Source organism: Rhipicephalus microplus, chromosome X (assembly GCF_043290135.1).
Source record: "Rhipicephalus microplus isolate Deutch F79 chromosome X, USDA_Rmic, whole genome shotgun sequence".
Taxonomy (NCBI): Eukaryota; Metazoa; Arthropoda; class Arachnida; order Ixodida; family Ixodidae; genus Rhipicephalus; species Rhipicephalus microplus.
In genome coordinates, this window is record NC_134710.1 from 124,856,247 (window position 1) to 124,874,796 (window position 18,550).

General features: G+C 47.5%; 1 protein-coding gene across 6 annotated transcripts in view; it reads right to left on the bottom strand.

Annotated features, from left to right (window-relative positions):
- Nucleotides 1-807: 807 nt before the first annotated feature.
- Nucleotides 808-18,550, bottom strand: part of LOC119181551 (protein FAM210B, mitochondrial) — a 375,755-nt gene continuing 358,012 nt past the window's right edge. For 4 of the 6 annotated variants that reach the window (XM_075877594.1, XM_075877588.1, XM_075877584.1 and 1 more), the window contains exons 3-4: nt 1,538-1,688; nt 808-1,202 (exon numbers count right to left, since the gene is read on the bottom strand). In XM_075877594.1, coding sequence (XP_075733709.1) covers nt 989-1,202; nt 1,538-1,688 — 365 coding nt within the window. In that variant the 3' untranslated portion in view covers nt 808-988. Of the gene's footprint in view, nt 1,203-1,537; nt 1,689-1,772; nt 2,115-18,550 lie in introns of those variants that run through there. The other 2 variants (XM_037427667.2, XM_075877586.1) reach the window with 2 other exon arrangements.

Below are 18,550 nucleotides of genomic sequence, written 5' to 3' on the forward strand. Positions count from 1 at the left end.
AAACATTTTGTAAGCATGCAAGACATGCACGTGTAGTTTGTGTTGTGAACTATAGCGGTACCACCATGGCAAAATTGATAACATAAAAAGGTTAACCAGACAAGGTGTCTCTGATCCAGTGTGCTTTGCTTGCTCTTATTTTTTTAGCTTTTAATTTACAACATCATACTAAACTGCCTAAATTACAGTTGTTGCAGTATTTATGTACATGGTTTTCCTCCGCCAACTTCACATCCAGCCATGAGAAATCAAGAGGGAGCAGAGTCGCACACTGGTCTGCTTTTGGTTCTCTGAAAATGGCCTATGCCCAACTGCAGCAGATCTACATTATTTTTTCATTATGAAATACTTCTCTACCTTCAGAATGATATTTATGTGAAGATAAATTGATCAAAATTGTACTTGTAATGCTTGGTAAATTATATCTTTGCTTTGTTACCAAGGATGGGACAAATAAATCTGAAACCTTCCACATTTTTGTCCATCATAACTAGCTGTACGGTATCTAGACATTAAACCCTACAATTCATTACAATTTATTAAAGTAACATTAATATTTAGAAACTGCATCCTCTTGCGAGAACCACTCGGAGGGGAAAGAACAATAGGGCAACTTGGTTTGCGCAACAATGCAAGCCACATCACTTATTCCATATTGGCAAACTTCAAGGAAAGGCAATGGAAAATACATTAAAGCATACGGACCGCAATCTTATGTTTTTATATCCTTGTGTTGTAACATTCCCACCAAGTAAATCATGTCTGTGACAGCGTATATTCCACTTAGCCTTGAACAAGGAGCACCAGTTCATTTAAATTCCATTTTATTCAACTAAGCACAGTTGTTTAACAAGGAAAGTGTCAACGTACAGATATCTACGCCTGATAATTCATAACATGGCTCTTCACTGCCATTCAGTTATTAACATTACGTCGAAGTAGATGGGGGAGTTTCACATCAACTGTGGAAGTCATGGCTAAAGTCCACTCAGTACCTGAATCCCCAAACACCATTGCGCCGCAGCCATCGCACAAGGATCGGCGTTGTGGATAAAGTAATGCCCATGCGCACAGGGGTAAACAGTTTGTGCACAGCGTATGCAAGCACTAGTGTACCACTTCCACCTGCCACCTTCGAATTCACCCACTGGGAGTCCATGCTGAAACCAAGCTTCTCTGCAACTGTTGTCATGTCAACACCACTGAAAAAAAAATGATAGAGTATCAACACTAGCTATGCCACAACTAGAAATGCAATGTAGCGACATGAACTAGAAACCGGATTACAGGCGAATGTTTTTTTTTTTTCTTCTTACACTTTTGGTCATACACTTTGACCTTATAAATAATAAATGACACTGTCAACGTTACTTGGGTTCCTGATCACATCTCACTATTTGCAGGACAGTGGTTAGAGTTCCGCTAGCAGTACTCTGAACACCGGGCATCCCTCCCCTTTTTTCTCCTTCAAAAAAAAAAAACGTTGCGGAAATTTTCCTCGCTATGTCACTAAAACGCGCTACGAACGGTACATTACCTCGAAACAAGCAGGTAACAGATGCCGAAGGATGTGACTGACAGCACGACGTGAAACGCCACCATTGCGCTACCGTACTCCTTGATTGCATGCTTCCACTTCTCTTTTCTCGACACCGGAGTAGGCGTGTGGCTAGCATTCCCTTGAGACACTACAATGAAACGTGCAGCGAAGAGACAATAAATATAAGATTTTTTTAAGACTTCAAAAACATCGAGCGAGTTTTGCAACTTACGAATGGAACACCTGTGCAGTGCCGACAGGACGCCGGAGAAAGGCGCCGGTGCGCGTAATAACAGAGGCTTGCCGGCACGATTCGCACCCGGTGATGAGTGGATAAGCGCACTGAACGGGCAGCTAGTGCGTAGCGTTCGAAAGAAAGCTGTCGACACTAGTGGCTGTGCACCAAACGTCAGAGACAGCATATCAAACTTATTTGCCAACAAGCGGCCGTCGTAAAGAAAACATTATCGCGGGCCTGTGGCTTTCCTTGCGTTGGATTTGAGTGGATTGATCCAGAGACTAGCTGACTGGCCAGTGAAATAGTACGCGACACTGCATTATTTTTTTAATCGTTTATAAATTCAGAACAAAATACATTTTTCGGTTATGCCGTAAAATAAATAAGTTATTCGTAAGTTACATAAATATATTTAGCCGCATTGCAGTTAGGCAAAAGAAGAGCTGAGTTTCGGTTGTCCCATCGTAACTAGTGGCATGTGTGAAAGAAAGGTGGTACGGGTAACAATGTTCCCTGTTTATCATGGAGTAAGGTTATCAACGCAGTGCTAGGAGCTAGGATTCTAGCCACCCAAGCAGTACCCACCTTTTCGAATGTCCAGCCACTTCGGCGCTTCTTATCGCGCGATTGCCGTTTTGCCTGACCTAGCTCCGAGCATATCGATACTTTGGATATCAGTACTCATAACTACTATACTTCTAGATTCACAAGTAATGCAAAGCTCTCGCATAAAAATTACAGCCAGTTCCACTCCGTGAAGACCATCGGACAGCGAAGATGTCGCGCCTTTCGTCATTTTGCTTGTTCGGCGAAGTTTAATTAATGCTTTCTGTGTGGACCCTGCACGACTGCTTGCCGCACGTGAACGTTACGGTAACGTGCCAGTGTGGACGTGGCCTATCACGGCTGCGTTGAAACGTATGACATGCACAAAGCCGCTTTCTTGTGGGCGCCGCAAAGACAGCCTGCGTAAGGCCACAAGGCGCGCGATTGTTTTTTTATTGCGATAGCAACTATATGGACACTCTCGGCTGGATTTTGCCACCGGCATCGACGTAGGCGTCACCGTCACTCACCGTACATGTATACATATCTATATATTGTGAGGAACCGGTTTATTCGGCCAGGCTCGAGCTCAATCACGCCGGTGATGATATTCTTAGATGAAGAAGATGTACAGGTGATGATGATTACAAAGAGAATAAAGAGTCATTCGCTTGTCGCGCTCACACTAATTCCCCCGCGCGGTGAAAGCGGCCGCCTGGTCGCTTGACAGTATTATGAAATGCGTCGCGCATAAGGCTTTAAACGAGATACGTGTACTATCTCTGTTCCTCGGCAACGATGATCAGGACTAGCGCTAAGAGGAGAAATGCGGTAATTGGTCTGTTCGACCACCGCGTATGGCCCAATGAAGCGACTGATGAATTTGTCGCATAGGCCGGGGACGCGTAGTGGAGTCCATAGAAGAACTTCGTCACCAGGGGAAAAACTCACAACACGGCGAGACGAGTCGTAGCGAGATTTTCGAGTGTCTTGAGAGAGCCCGGTGTTAACACGGGCCTGGTGACGGCAGTGTGCGAGACGAGATAGGAATTCTTCAGAGAAAGGAGCCGTCGAGGGTGCAGGGGCCGAAAGGAAAGAGACATCCAGAGCGAAACTCGGCGAGCGACCATGGACGAGAAAAAAATGGAGAAAAGCCGGTAGTGCGTTGAGCAGCCGTATTATAGGCGAATGTCACGAAGGGTAGAATTGCATCCCAGTTCGTGTGGTTGGGGTGAATGTACATGGCGATCATGTCCGATAGGGTCCGATGAAACCGTTCAGTCAATCCGTTGGTCTGCGGGTGGTAGCTAGAAGTGGTCTTGTGAACAGTGTTCGAGGCACGCAAAACTTGCTCGACCATGGAAGATAGGAAGACTTTGCCACGATCACTGAGGAGAATGCGTGGAGCTCCATGACGCAAAAAGATGTGGCGAAGAAAGAAATCGGCGATCTCAGTAGCAGTCCTAGATGGTATAGAAGCTGTTTCTGCGTAGCGGGTAAGGTGGTCGACTGCCGTGACAATCCAGCGATTCCCATTGGATGATATAGGAAGAGGGCCATACAAGTCGATTCCAACGACTTCAAAAGGTGAGGCGGGACAAGGAATAGGTTGCATTAAGCCAGCTGGAGCAGTTGTCGGTCGTTTTCGCCGTTGGCAATGGACACAGGAGGCGACGTACTTAGCGACGGCTGAAGAGAGGCCAGGCCAAAAACAACGACTTCGTATTTTGTCGTAAGTCTTGTGGTATCCTAGATGAGCAGCGGTTGGATCATCATGAAAGGCTTCCAGAACTTCACGTTGCAGAGAACGTGGGATGACGGGTACCCACTTGTTGCCATCGATGTGGTAAACGTAGCGACATAAAGCATCACCGACAAGCTTAAATTGTTTAAGTTGTCGACGGAGTCTGGCGTTTGGAGGAGTAGTAGAGCCGGTCAAGCGGTCAACAATGGTGCGGCAGTATGGGTCGACACGTTGTTGTGAAACAAGGACGGATAGGGTGGCAGGTGATGAACTTAGCGCTGCGATTGGAGAGGTGCTGTTGTTTTGGAGTATCGATGGTGAATTGCTTCCGCTGGGCAAAGGACAGCGCGATAGAGCATCAGCATCTTGATGCTTCTTCCCAGATCTGTAGGTGACATCGAAATCATACTCCTGTAAGCGAAGCGCCCAGCGACCAAGGCGACCCGATAAGTTTTTTAGCGATGAAAGCCAGCATAGGGCGTTATGGTCGGTCACGACGGTAAAATGACGGCCGTGAAGATATGGTCGGAATCTTTGCACTGCCCAAACAACAGCAAGGCACTCCTGCTCTGTGATAGTGTAGTTCTTTTCTGGAGCGGTAAGAGCACGACTTGCGTAAGCAACGACGCGTTCGCGTGAGTTTTTGTCACGCTGCAAGAGTACCGCACCGAGACCATGACTACTTGCGTCGGTGTGAAGGATGGTGGGTGCGGTGGAATCGAAGTGGCACAGTACCGGATCCGACGTGAGGGCTTGCTTCAATGCCGTGAAAGCGCTTTCGCAGTCTTCGGACCAAATGAAGGGGACGTTCTTTGCGAGGAGTTGATGGAGCGGAGACGCAAGTTCCGCGAAACCACGTATGAAGCGCCGGAAGTAAGAAGATAACCCAAGAAAGCTGCGCAGGTCCTTCTGACGTAGTGGACGAGGAAAATCCAGGACAGCGGCAAGCTTCTCGGGGTCGGGCCGAATTCCTTCTTTGCTGACAAGGTGGCCGAGAACCTTGATTGTCTTGCTAGCAAAGGTACATTTCTTGGTGTTAAGCTGTAGACCGGCTTTTGCAAGGCATGTGAGGACTTCGTCAAGACGTTGTAGATGCTGGGAGAATGTGGATGAAAACACTACTATGTCATCGAGATAGCACAAACATGTTTTCCATTTCAAACCACGCAATACGCCGTCTATCATGCGTTCGAAGGTGGCGGGCGCATTACAGAGTCCAAAAGGCATCACATTGAATTCGTACAACCCATCTGGCGTTGAAAAGGCGGTCTTCTCTTTATCAGACTCCGACATTGGTATCTGCCAGTAGCCTGACCTAAGGTCGAGGCTGGAAAAATACTCTGCGCCCTGTAATGAATCCAGTGCATCGTCGATCTGAGGGAGGGGATATACATCCTTGCGCGTTATTTTGTTTAGCGCACGGTAATAGACGCAGAAAGGCACTGTCCCATCTTTCTTTTGAACGAGAACAACTGGGGATGACCAGGGACTCGAGGAAGGACGTATGATGTTGCGTCGTAGCATGTCTGAGACGTTTTCCTCGATGATCTTGCGTTCTGCCTGAGACACGCGATATGGACGCCGATGTACAATACGAGAGCCGTCAGTCTGAATGCTGTGAGTAGCGGTGGTAGTCATGCTGAGGGCGGGCGAGTTCACGTCAAATAGAGAACGGTGTCTATTTAACAGGGCGAGCAAATCTTCAGTTTGATCAGGTGTTAAGTCATTGCTTATTGTCGCCGACACAGGTGTGGCAGAGGCATTGAATGGCAATGATTGCGACTTCGGAACATCGTTGTGGTTGTTGTTCGGAAGAGTAACAATCGCAACAGGCTCACTGTCGACCGCGCAAGATACTGTTGAGCCACAGGGGAGCAGTACACACTCGGGCGTTTGATTTATGGCGGTTAGGTACGTACACCCATCGAAGAAGCGAATAAGCCCCGGTGTGATCACAATGCCTCTACGTAGGGTATGACCGTAAGGGAGAATTAGTACGTCGCCATCCACAATGTCGGTGCAATTAACACTTATAATTTCTTCGATGTATGGCCGAAGTACATAATCTGACTTGGTGACAAGGCGGATGCGTCCATCTTGTTCAAGCGAAGAAGAGTCAGTGGCGTTTAGATGCAGGAGGCGCTGATCACATGATATGAAAGCGGACGCAGAAGACAAGAAATCCCACCCAAGAATGAGAGCGTGGGTGCACTCACGAAATACCACGAAAACAATGTGATGACGAATGCCTTCTATGCAGACACGAACGGTACACTGTGCAAGTGGACGAATGAGAGCGTTGGTCGCCGCACGTAGAGGTGGGCCGCCATAAGGTGTGGTGACTTTTCGAAGGCGGGAACAAAAATCAGCACGAATAATCGAAACGGCAGCGCCAGTGTCTACAAGAGCCTCAACACGTACACCTTCTACAAACACTACTATCAAATTCGATGGCCGCTCTGGAGGAATTGTTAGCTGTCCAAGGGATGCAGTTTCCCCTCCTAAAACTGCATCGGGGAGTTTTCCGCGTGGGCGTTCGTGGAATGGGAGGCGGGCCGTAGAGGCGACACTGAACGACGACCTGGCGAAGGCGACCTGCGGCGAGACGTACGGGAATTCCCAGGCATGTCCGTATGGTAAGTAGGTGACGGTGAACGGTAATAGGACGATCGCAGGGGTGGCCGTAAGTAGTTCGTGGTCGGACGGAAGCTTCGATGTTCTTCGGGAGCGTAGCCGCGTTGCTCGTCTTGTTGGCGCCTTCGACAAAACCAAGCGATATGTCCTCGATAGCCGCAGTAGTAACAGGTTGGGCGAGGTGGGCGCTGAGGTGCGTAGTAAGGTGGTGCACGCACTGGCGGTGATAACGAAGCCACAGGCGTATGGTCTGCTGTTGTAGGCACAGAAACGATGGGTGCGGCAGAGAGCGCGGCAACTTCGGCGTACAGGGACTGTTGGAACACGTCGCACGCGATGCGGAGGCGATCTCTTGTTTAATCAGGTCTCGCAAGCTATCTTTTTCAGGAGGTGAAGTAACTTCCGCAGCAAAGGAAGAGCAGCGCCCGTGCAGCTCTTCACGAACGATGTCGCGAATAAGCGCACGCAAGTCGAGGGGTGCAGGCAAAGGAACGTCGGTGGCATCGTAGCAAAGGCGAAGAGACTGAAGCTCGTCAAGTCGCTGAAAGATGGTTATCACGTCCTGGGTGGTGGCAGGATTTTGCGTGGCGAGGGCGTTAAAGGCGATGGTGTTAATGCCTTTAATAATGTGGCGTATTTGGTCGTTTTGAGACATGCCGGTGTTAACGCGCTTGCACAGTGCAAGGACATCCTCAATATAAGAGGTGTAAGATTCACCCGGCAGCTGCGTGCGTTGAGCGAGTTTTTTCTTTGCTGCCTCAGTGCGAACTGCAGGGGCACCAAATACCTGACGAATTTGCTGCTCGAAAGTGTCCCAGTCGGGAAGATCTGGGTGGTGGTTCCAGAACCAAGTTTTCGCAACATCGGACAAGTAAAATGGGACGCTGCGCAACTTGTGTGGATTGTCCCCCCTGTTCAAATCGCTGACGAGGTCGTAGTTCTTGATCCAGTCTTCGACATCATCGCCTCGGAGACCGGAAAACACAGGTGGATCACGCAGGCGAGTGTTGTTGGGCGGAGCGGGTGGCGGTGGCTGCAGTAGGACGGCGACGTTGGATGGGCCAGGGTTTTCTTGGGCCGCCATGGCAGGGGGTTGTACGCGATGACCCGAGCGGAGCTCCAGCGAGAACGGGCGAGAGGACTTGAGGGAACGAAAAGCACAGTCCACCACTTGTGAGGAACCGGTTTATTCGGCCAGGCTCGAGCTCAATCACGCCGGTGATGATATTCTTAGATGAAGAAGATGTACAGGTGATGATGATTACAAAGAGAATAAAGAGTCATTCGCTTGTCGCGCTCACAATATATGAAAACGCAAGAAATAAAGAAAGTCCAGAAAAAGACTCCAGTGCATGGAATCAAACGTGGGAATGCGAAGCGTTAATTACTGAGCCACCGAAGAGCAACTCCTTTGGCGTTTAAACGGCAAGCTTCATATATCTATCATTTACCACGGTTGACTGGCATCTCGGGGGAGAGCTATCGTGTTTTCAGCATTATCAGCAAGATGGCGCAACGAGCGCGTGACAGCTAGGGTGCCTTGATGCCCGCGCGCTCCGAGCGGGGGTGCGCGCATCGAGGCACTCTAGTGACAGCTCTCATCTCACACGCGTACTTTGGTCCGCGGAGAGGAGGGTAGTGGACGCTCTCTCGTGCAACGTTTTTAGAACAATTCAGTTTCACAGCTCCGCTCCCGAGGCGGCCGTGGTGGCGGTCACGCGAACTAGTGGCGCTGCAGTCACGCTTTTCTTCACTTGCTCCTGATCGGGCGCGCGGACAGGCGGGTGCTCTGGCGGGCGCGCGTCGTTCGAAGCGATTTCGTTCCCCACACGTGCGCCTGAATCTTCCGGTTTCCGAATGTTCGCTTTTTTGTTGTGAAAATGCCTTCGTGTTTTGCGCCGGGATGTACGAGTGGCTACAGAAATGACGCCGCAAATCATCATTTTTTTACGTAAGGCCACGGAGTTTAAACAATGGGAACACATGCTGCACCGCAAGGACAGGCGCCTCACGCAAAAGTCCAAGGTATGTGAGAGACATTTCGAAGAGCAAGACATTGTAAAGTATTTCAAGCATGTTGTAAAGGGCCAGGAGGTTTTAATTCCCCGTGGTAACTGGAAGTTAGTGCCAGGAGCGTTGCCGCGTCTCTTTCCTGGCTTGCTGGAGCACATATCTAAGCCAAGAACGACGACATGCACGCGAAAATCACCGAAAAAGCGGAACGAAATCGGCTTGGAAGCATCGGCGGAAAGTGCGTCTTGTTCGAGTGGCTCGTGTGGAGAGGCCTCTTTGTCCTTAGGCGATTCGCTTGGAGCAGTGGGCATCATGCCACCACCTAGCACCTCAGCAACGAACTCCTCCGGTGTTTGTCTGAACGAACTGGTGACAGTGCCGTTACCTAGTAGGGACTGGAAGCTTGAACTCATCGTCGATGAATGTTCTGGGCAAACTTGCGGTGTTTTTTTCGACAGGCGACTTGTGGCAGGGGAGCTCAAAGTGAGCAAGGCCGTTATTGTGAAAAATGATGGTAGCTGTGTTGTGAACGGTTACAACAAGATGCACAAGCAACTGCATAAGACTGTAGACAGCACTGCTAGCGTCGAGCACCTGCTCAATGAGACAGATAGCTTGAAAATCTGTTCAGGCATTCAGGTAGCTCACACTGGTGTGACAGGAAAATTAGAAAATGTCCATCACAAGCTGTGTTCTGTCCTCACAACCCGACCTCTATGTGCTCGGTGCCTACGCCTCCAAAGGCAAATGCGAGCAAGAAAGCCAATGAAGGCAGCGGTGAACAAAAGCAAAAAAATGCGAAACTTGACCAAAAAAGTTTTCCGAGCTGCAGCTGCAAGGGAGAAGGGGAAGCAAGAAATCACACTGCTCAAACAGGAGCTCGCGAAGGCTTCCTACCAAGGAATAGAAGAAGCTTTAAGTGGCCTTCCTCACTTGCAACGCCTGGCATTCCTGACAGCACTGAAGTCACTCAAAGCAAAAGCTCCGCGTGGCATGCGGTATAATTCTGAGTGGATTTTGAACTGCTTGATGCTGAGAATTTCAAGTCCACGGGCATACAAGCTGATTAGCGAGATGAAAATGTTGCCGCTGCCTTCTCTTAGCCGCTTGGCACAAATTTTGAAAGGCTTGCCGTGCAAGTACGGCTTCAACCCCGTTTGTCTGGAAGCTATACAGAAGCAGTTTCATGGAAAAGCAGATGAGCAAAGGTTGGGGGTCTTTGATCTTAGACGAGATCAAGTTGCGCCAGGCATATGACTTCAACAAATGCAGCTACAAGATGGACGGATTTGTTGATTATGGAGGCGTCACGAATGAAGGAACCAACCAGCTAGCCGACCATGCGCTAGTATTGATGTTTGTTCCTCTGTTTGAATCCTGGGTACAGCCAATTGCAGCGTTCGCGACAAAATGTGCTGCTCCTGGCAAAATTTTGGCGGAACTAGTCCTGGAAGCAGTGGTGCGCCTTCACAAGCATAATGCTACAGTCATTTCCATTGTGAGAGATGGTGCGGGAAACAACCGGTCCATGTGGCAACAGCTAGGTGTTAGTGGCAGCATGGCAGCACCATGCCATAAGATTGCCCACCCGTGTCTCCCTGATGGGAAGTTTGTGCATTTCATTAGTGATGTACCACATGCCATCAAATGTGTGCGAAATCATCTGCTCAAGCACAAGTATGGCCAGGTGGGTGGCAGAACAATAATTTTCTTTTGTGTCACCTTTTACCTTCGCATATAATAAAATCAGTTCTTTTTGCATTTCCAGGCTGGAGAGAACCGCATTGATTTCTCCCACTATCAGCTGCTTTACGAAACTGAAAAGAAGAAACATCTAAAAGTTGCCCACAAGCTAACTGAAGCTCATGTGCAGCCGACAAACTTCCAAAAAATGAACGTGAGACTTGCGGTTCAGGTGAGCACTAGTCAGTGATGAAAAACTTTGTAATGCTTTGACGGTGTTACTGTATTGGACAACTTCCTTGAAACATAAAAAAACTACTTTTATACTGCAGCTTTTTAGCCGGAGTACAGCCATTGGCCTCCGTGTCTACAGAGAAGAGGGCACTGATGGCTTTCAGGACACAGCTGAAACAGAGGCATTCACACAAATGATAAATGATGTATTCGATTCCTTGAATGCTAAGCTCCCTAAGGAAGGAATCAGAGCCAACTCGCCGAAAATCCAGGTGAGCAACACGTTTAAACCGTGGTTCATTCGCCTTTTCTTCAGGTTAAACTGTTTGTGCTGTATTATTTTCCTTGAGTTGATTCATTTTAATGATGTAGCATTATGTATTTCTCTCAATTTTTCGCAGGTCATCAAGGACTTCCTTGTGGTGCTTGACACCACGGAATTTAACCACAATATGAAGAACACGCTCTTGTTCGCGTCGCGTCAAACCACGGAATCTCTGCGCGTGACGTTGCTTTCTATCACCGAAATAATTGATGAACTACACAAGGCCGGTGTTCCATATGTTCTCACAGCAAAGCTGAACCAAGATCCACTGGAGGTAATGTGCCCTGGGCCTTTGTACCATATGGAGTCGACTCAAATATTCAATGTCAAGAAATGTGCTAAAATGCTTTCTTTCACAAAGTGTGTGAATTTAGCGTCTTGCACTAAATACCATGGCGTCGGCAGGATTTTCCTGCCGTTGCATCGCAGAGTAAGGGGGAGAGGGCGGGAAGAGGGGAAGTGCTGGTGTGGCTTACGGTTAGGGAAAGGTGCCCCTCTTTTGCAATATACACGGGGCAATTCCCTTGTTTATACTAGGCATACGGAAATGTGCTTGATGCGAAGTTTTTTTGTGTGTGCAGATTCTTTTAGGAATCGTCTAATGGCATTTTAAATGCAGGGCATTTCAGTAACTCACGATGTGACCCGCGTTGAGTAGCGTAGTCCGCAGCCAGGCCACTACACTATAAAAACGAATAGCAGTTACCGGCGCCCGGTTTCGATCCCATGACCCTGCGGGCGGAACGCAAGGTGCATGGTGCTCTAGCCACTGAGCCACAAAACCGACACAGAATCCAATGCTACGAACGAGCCTTATATCCTTGACTCATTCAAACTACGTCAAGAAGCTACTGATACAACGCATTCACTACCTGTGGGCGGAACGCGAGGTACATGGTGCTCTTCCCACTGCGCCACAAAACGTTAACGCAATACACCCACCCCCTATGCGACGCATTTACTCAAGTCCCCCTCGCGGGGAGATGGGTGCATACCCACTTAGGGGGATTGGCTAAGAAGAGCTGTGGTAGAAAAGACAATGATGGTTAGGAATATAAAGCGGGTATCGGCGCTCTCTCGTCAGCAGTGTGGTTAGGGCTTCCTAAAGTTAAATGGTGATTGAGTGGGGAGAGATAGCAATGATATAACAACCAACAGAAACAAGTGCAACAACGTTAACGTTACGCAAACTACTTAACGTCGTGCACCCCCGGAAATGCTCTGCATTTGATCGTTCCCCTCGCGAGGGGGATGTCTCTTTACATTTACACTGTGCTTACGTGGTCCTTAATTTCTTTTCTTGTCTGTAAACGATGCCCTTCAAAACAGTTTTGAGCGATCGCGTTCTCTCTTACGCAAACATTGCTGCCGTTCCTTTGTCTTCTTTTTTATCCCTCAGCGATGTTTAAACGTTTTTCTTTTGCAGAGATTTTTCGGAATAGTCCGGTCATTCCACGGTGACGACGACCACCCCACGATTATTCAATTCAGCCAGATTTATCGACTGCTGTCCCTTTTTACACCTGTGAGAAACGCCGTAAAGGGGAACTGCTCTGGACCGGCTGAGGGCGTCCTCGTTTCAATTCATGAAAGTCTTGCTGAAAAGGCGAAAGCGGCAGCTGAGCTAAAACTCGCCGTTGAAGCAAAGCTGGATAAGAAGCTTCTGGGGATGGTTTGTACCGAGGACGTTTGCTGTGACGAACGGGATCATAGGTACCAAAAAGCTGGAGCACATGAGATGGTGGTGTACTATCCAGCCGGTTATGTGCACAAGAAAATCACGAAAACAATAACGTGCGAAGAATGCTGTGCGTTGCTCACAGCTTTTCCCGATCAGTTCAACTCCGAGGAAACATAGCTCAACCAGAGGCGCCTGACAGAGTTGAGGTCATTCAAGCCAGGATGCCTTCGAGAGGCCTCATTTAGGCTGTACGCATTAATTGAGGAAGTAGAAGAGGTTGTGCACGATACGCTTGAAACGTCGGCAGTGTTCGGGGATATTTTCTGGATGGTATTGGACAGGCTTCATGCGACTGCACTGCCTGCAATTGGTTGTAATGAGCACCATGAATTCCTCACCTCAAAGATAATCATATGCTATTGTTCGATGCGCATGCACTTCTTCTCTCGAAAGAAGAACCGTGAACTGCTTGTCACGAAAAAAGTTCAAAATGCAAGAAAAAAAGCTAAGCTGCTTCGAGCTGCCTTTCTTGCTCAGTGAACGATGCAATACTATTCTGTATGTGCAAGAAAATATATGTTCCTTCTGAATTTGCCATTTTTACTTTCTCAGTATTATTATTCTCACCATATTATCTTCAAATAAGATTCACGGGAATAGGAAAGGAAAAAAACACCGAAATCAGATTGACGAGTCTGTTCGGTAAACGGAGCATGACTATGTGGCATCAGAAACGAGCACTATGCTTTTAAAAAGTTTTACTGCATCTACGTTTTTTTGAAGGGTGTCTTTTTTTTTACAGTTATGCTCACGCGAGGCCGCCTATGCCCACATAAAAATGTACTGGCGACGGTAGCTATAAATGGAGCCCAGACACGTAATTCCACCAGATGAAAATGGGCGCAGCAACAATGAAATGCATGTATACGAAGAAACTGCTGCTTTGGCACGAACTGTTCGGCCAGCAAAGCGAAACGCTTTGAAATGCGAGCGGTAACACGGCCGCGCCGCACCGCGTTTCCTCCGGTGTAGCAGACGACGCGCAGAGTGCGGAGCTGGATGGATGGATGGATGGATGTGGCTGTACCCTTTAGATCAGGCGGCGGCTAGCGCCACCTAGCCGTAATACTTAGTGAACTAACCATTACATTTATCTTTTTTTTCCTTTAAATAATGAAGTTGAGGATTGGTACTTCGCAGTGAAGGGTTTAATTTTCACTCGTGCCTTGACTTTAGCCACCAATCAGATAACCTCCTTCTAGTTAAGTCTACCCGCTTAAAGTCTATTTTGCCCTCGCTGTCCCTAAATCCCAGTGCTTTGAAAAACTCTGCGCCATCATCCTGAACTATAGGGTGAAGCCCTTTACAGAACATTATCAAGTGTTCGGCAGTTTCTTCTTCCTCTCCACACGCACTGCATACTGTGTCGACCCCTTCGTATTTGGCCCGATATGTCTTGGTTCGCAGTACTCCCGTCCTGGCCTCAAACAGTAGAGAACTACCCCGAGTATTATCATAGATCCTTTCCCTGGCAATTTCCTGCTTAAAAGTTCGATAGATCTCTAGTGCGGACTTCTTAATCATGCCCATTCTCTACATGTCAGTCTCCGTTTCCTTCACTTTTTTCTTAACCGATAGTTCTTTTTGGTTTGGCCACCTGCTGTTTTCTAAGTATTTACCAGTCAACTTCCTGGTTCGCTTCCTCCATTTTGTGTCGACATTCTTCATGTACAAGTAGCTGAAAACCTTCCTAGCCCAACGCTCTTCCCCCATTTCTCTCAATCGCTTCTCAAATTTTATCTTGCTGCTAGCTTCCCTGCCCTCAAATGATGTACATCCCATATCACCTTGTACTCCCTGATTTGGTGTATTCCCGTGAGCTCCTAAAGCAAGCCTACCTATTCCACGTTGCTTAATTTCTAATCTTGCTTGAACTTCTGATCTCATGCACAAGACCGCATTGCTGAACGTCAGCCCAGGAACCATGACCCCTTTCCATATTCCTCTCACAACATCATACCTATTGTAATTCCACAGTGCCCTATTTTTCATGACTGCTGCATTCCTGTTACCTTTTGTCGTCACGTATATTTCGTGTTCCCTCAGATACTCGGTCCCATTGCTTATCCATACGCCCAGATATTTGTATTTATCTGTTATCTCTAGCGTGACCTCCTGTATACTAAGCTCACTACCTTCGTTGTCATTGAAAATCATGACTGCTGATTTTCCCTACTGAATCTAAAATCTAACCTATCTCCCTCATTACCGCAGATGTCCATCAATCCCTGCAAATCTTCCTTGTTGTTGGCCATTAGCACTATATCATCTGCGCACATTAATGCTGGTAGTGCCTGATCAATAAGTTTTCCTTGTTTGACTAAAGAGAGGTTGAAGCCCAGTCCACTTCCCTCTAATTTTGCCTCTAATCCTTGTAGGTACATCATGAATAATAAGGGTGACAGAGGGCACCCCTGCCTAAGCCCCCGTTTTACCTCTGCCGGCTTGGATACCTGTTTTTCCCACTTTATAACTACCTTGTTACCTTTATAGACACCCTTTAAAAGATTAGCGACTACATGTTCCACGCCTAGTGTGTCCAGTATTCCCCACAATTCCTCTTGAACCACGCTATCGTACGCTCCCTTGATATCCAAAAATGATAGCCACAGGGGTCTGTGTTCTTTTTCTGCTATTTCGATGCACTGCGTCAGTGAGAACAGATTGTCTTCCAACCTCTAAGCAAAGCATGCCTACAGCGCCCCTAGCGGCCGCGACACGCTATGCGGCCGCGCCGGATAGTGGGCGCCTTTGGGAAGCTGTGAAATTGAATTGTTCTAAAAACGTTGCTCTCGTGTGCCCTTATCTCCCGGTGGGGAGGATCATACGTCTTGGCTGGCGTTGGGCTTTCATTGGAACGATTCTGTTGTAGTTACCGGGCGCACAAACGTCACTCCAATTATTGCGAAGTCTCAGTTTGTGAAAAGCGCGTGCTTTTAAGACACAGCGAAGTAACAACTGAGACGCTTATTCGCTACCTGTGAGTACGTTTCGTGCGTCATTTGAGCGTGAGAAACGCGGGGCACGTTTCGATCTGCTTGCCATTATGCGCGTGATCTTCCAATTTGTTGCTATCGCGTTCATTGCTTCGCCTTTGCGGCAAAGCTGTGACTTTTTTCTTTCTTTTTTTTTCTCTCTGTGTGTGCGCGCGCGCTTGATGTGCTTGCTTTCCTACAAGTGCAGTAAAGTAGAAGACTTATTGTATACTGTACTGCAAGTTGACTTTTCGCGACGTGACCCTTTAAATTAGGGATATAAGGTTTGCGCTTTAACAAGATGAGTGCTACACTCAATTGCGTTTGACCAATGAAAGAAGTGATCCCGCACTGGACCTTAGGCAACCCACTGACATTTTATCATATAACTACGATGAATAAGTAATAATGCATGCATAAGCGAACTTTCAAATTATGATCGCTTAAAATGACTGATTTGTTGTTGTTTGTTTGTTAATAAATGTTTTTGAGCGCCTTTCATGTTGCAAAATGAATTGAAGAAGAGGCCTAGTTTCTATGTTCTTTACAACCTTAATTAAAACGAACAGATAAGGAGGCAAGAAAAGCATAAGAGACGTCAATTATACTGTTTCAAGTGTATTGTAAAAATGGTAATATATGTGAGAAGAAAGTACAGTGGACGAAAAGGCAACGTGCTGCCGGCAGGTTCCGAACCTCCAACTTTCGGATAACGCCCGGTCGTCCCCTCGTCCGCCTTACCAGGTATATATGTACTCAAACTTGTGAGTGCCGATTATAGTCACGAAAGCGAGTGTAGAACATTACTTCTTCTTGCCAGCTGTCGTCACGTAGCGTGTGATTGTTTTACGAGCGGACAGCCATGACATACTACATGAAGGCATCATATGCATGTATGTCTGCCAAGTCTGTGTTAGCCGTAACAGTATCTACCGGGACGAGACCCTGGCATGAAGAAATATGGGAATTTAAAGAGCTTCTTTCTTCGTTTGGTACAGCCCTAATAAATAGAGACCTATTATAGTGAAATGCCCATCTTGTTTTTTGCGTTCCTATCGTGCCATTTTGATACATGAGTATGAATCAAGAGGCCAAGAAGGGCTCTTACAGTGTTTTCAATAGTGCCTACAAATTCCTATTTTTTGATGTCTGTGCCTAAATTCCTATATAAGTGCCTATAAGTGCATATTTTCAATATCGGTGCCTATATGAACACTATATTTAACCTCAAATTTCGCTTTCGAGTGCAGTTGGAGACCAGTATTCATGTTACCGGCAAAATTGACCTTTCACAACTTTATTGGGTGCAAGCTACGCTGCATCTCAGCACTTGATTTTAGCCCTACAAGGCAGCCAATAGGAAGGCCCATTAGCCTCTACACATGGTTTCATTCGTCTCGCTTCATCTACTCATTTCCCCGGCATCTGTTCGCACATGTATACACGGAACAACTAGAGGTGCTCATGTGCAGCCGCAAAACGGCGGAGAACGAATGCGAAATCGTGGAGTGTTGTCAGGGGAAAGTATACGTTCTAGGTAAAAAAAAAAACAAACTCAGATGTCCTCGTGGTTTTTGTTTTGTTTGTTATTTACTTCCTAAAGGGTGCTTCACCATGCAGGTCACATGAGAAATTTTAGTTAGACACTGGAAGTGGTTGCATGCCACCACTTTGCATCACAAGAATTCTTTAATTGGTTCGTTACGAGCCGCGAAAGCATGATCCCAGGAAGAGAGCTTGAAACATTTACCACTTGCCCGGTCTAAACTTCGCAAGCCAAATTTCTTTCCTGCCCTCTTCGGCATCAGAGCAACTCGGAGCCGGAAGATCACACGACGCAGGTGCATCAACACAACGCGCCATACACACGCAAGGTTGAAGTTCGCATGGCATTCCCAAGTCGTTTCAGCATTCTCTGATTCGTACATACTGCCTGTTTCTGTGGGACCCTCTGTGCGCACGTTTGAAGAGGCTGACATGGACCATGTATCCTTACCACGATACACAGAGTCGCATTGCTGGAACTGCTCCAAGAGACGACGCACCAAAAATACGCCAAGCATTGTCAGTGCGGAAACCAGCACTTTTCCAGAACGGCGAGAACACCAACGCAGATGAAACAGAGGCAGCTTAGCCTCGCATCTCGCTCGATACGAAGTTAAAAAAAATAACGCGTGCAAATTCCGTTTGCAAGTTTTAATGTTTCTATAAACTTTAATTATGCGATTCAAGCAACATATTTCACAAATTACAGACGTCACCTCGAATAATTCTCGCAGTGTCACATACTACTTTGACGTACGCAGGACGATTCACTGTAGTACGTCACCTCCACTGTATTGCATGGTGTGCGCACCCGTAACACAAAGGGCAAGCGGTGGTAAGTCTGCAATTTTACCTCTTTACAGGACGCTTAGTGTTACAAAAACTCGCTCTCTGGATTTCGTGTCGACCGGTTGTCCCCGGCGGTCTCCGACGACAGCGCAGCTCTGGCTTACTGGCTCGCCCTACGCCATCTCCTGCCGCCGACAAGAGCTCTAGCTGAGTGGTGCCCCGTCCTCGGACTCCAGCGGCCATGTCCATCTTTTTTATCTCCTCTTTACTTCCGTCGTTTTCTGTCGTTCGCTGTCCCTGCGCTTCTTTCTCTCCTTCCTCTCTCTATATCTATATCTTTAATCATATCCTTTTAATCCCTCCTTACCCCATTCCTCGTGAGCTGCTGTTGAGGTGTCGCGCTCTGATACAGACAGTTACCGGGCTCACTTTTCTCATCTTTTCTCTTTCAGAATCATATAAGAAATCTTGACTGACGAGATTGCGAGCGCCCAGTGCACACATTTCTCTTGCCTGCTCGAAATGCTCAAGCCTGGTGAGGGG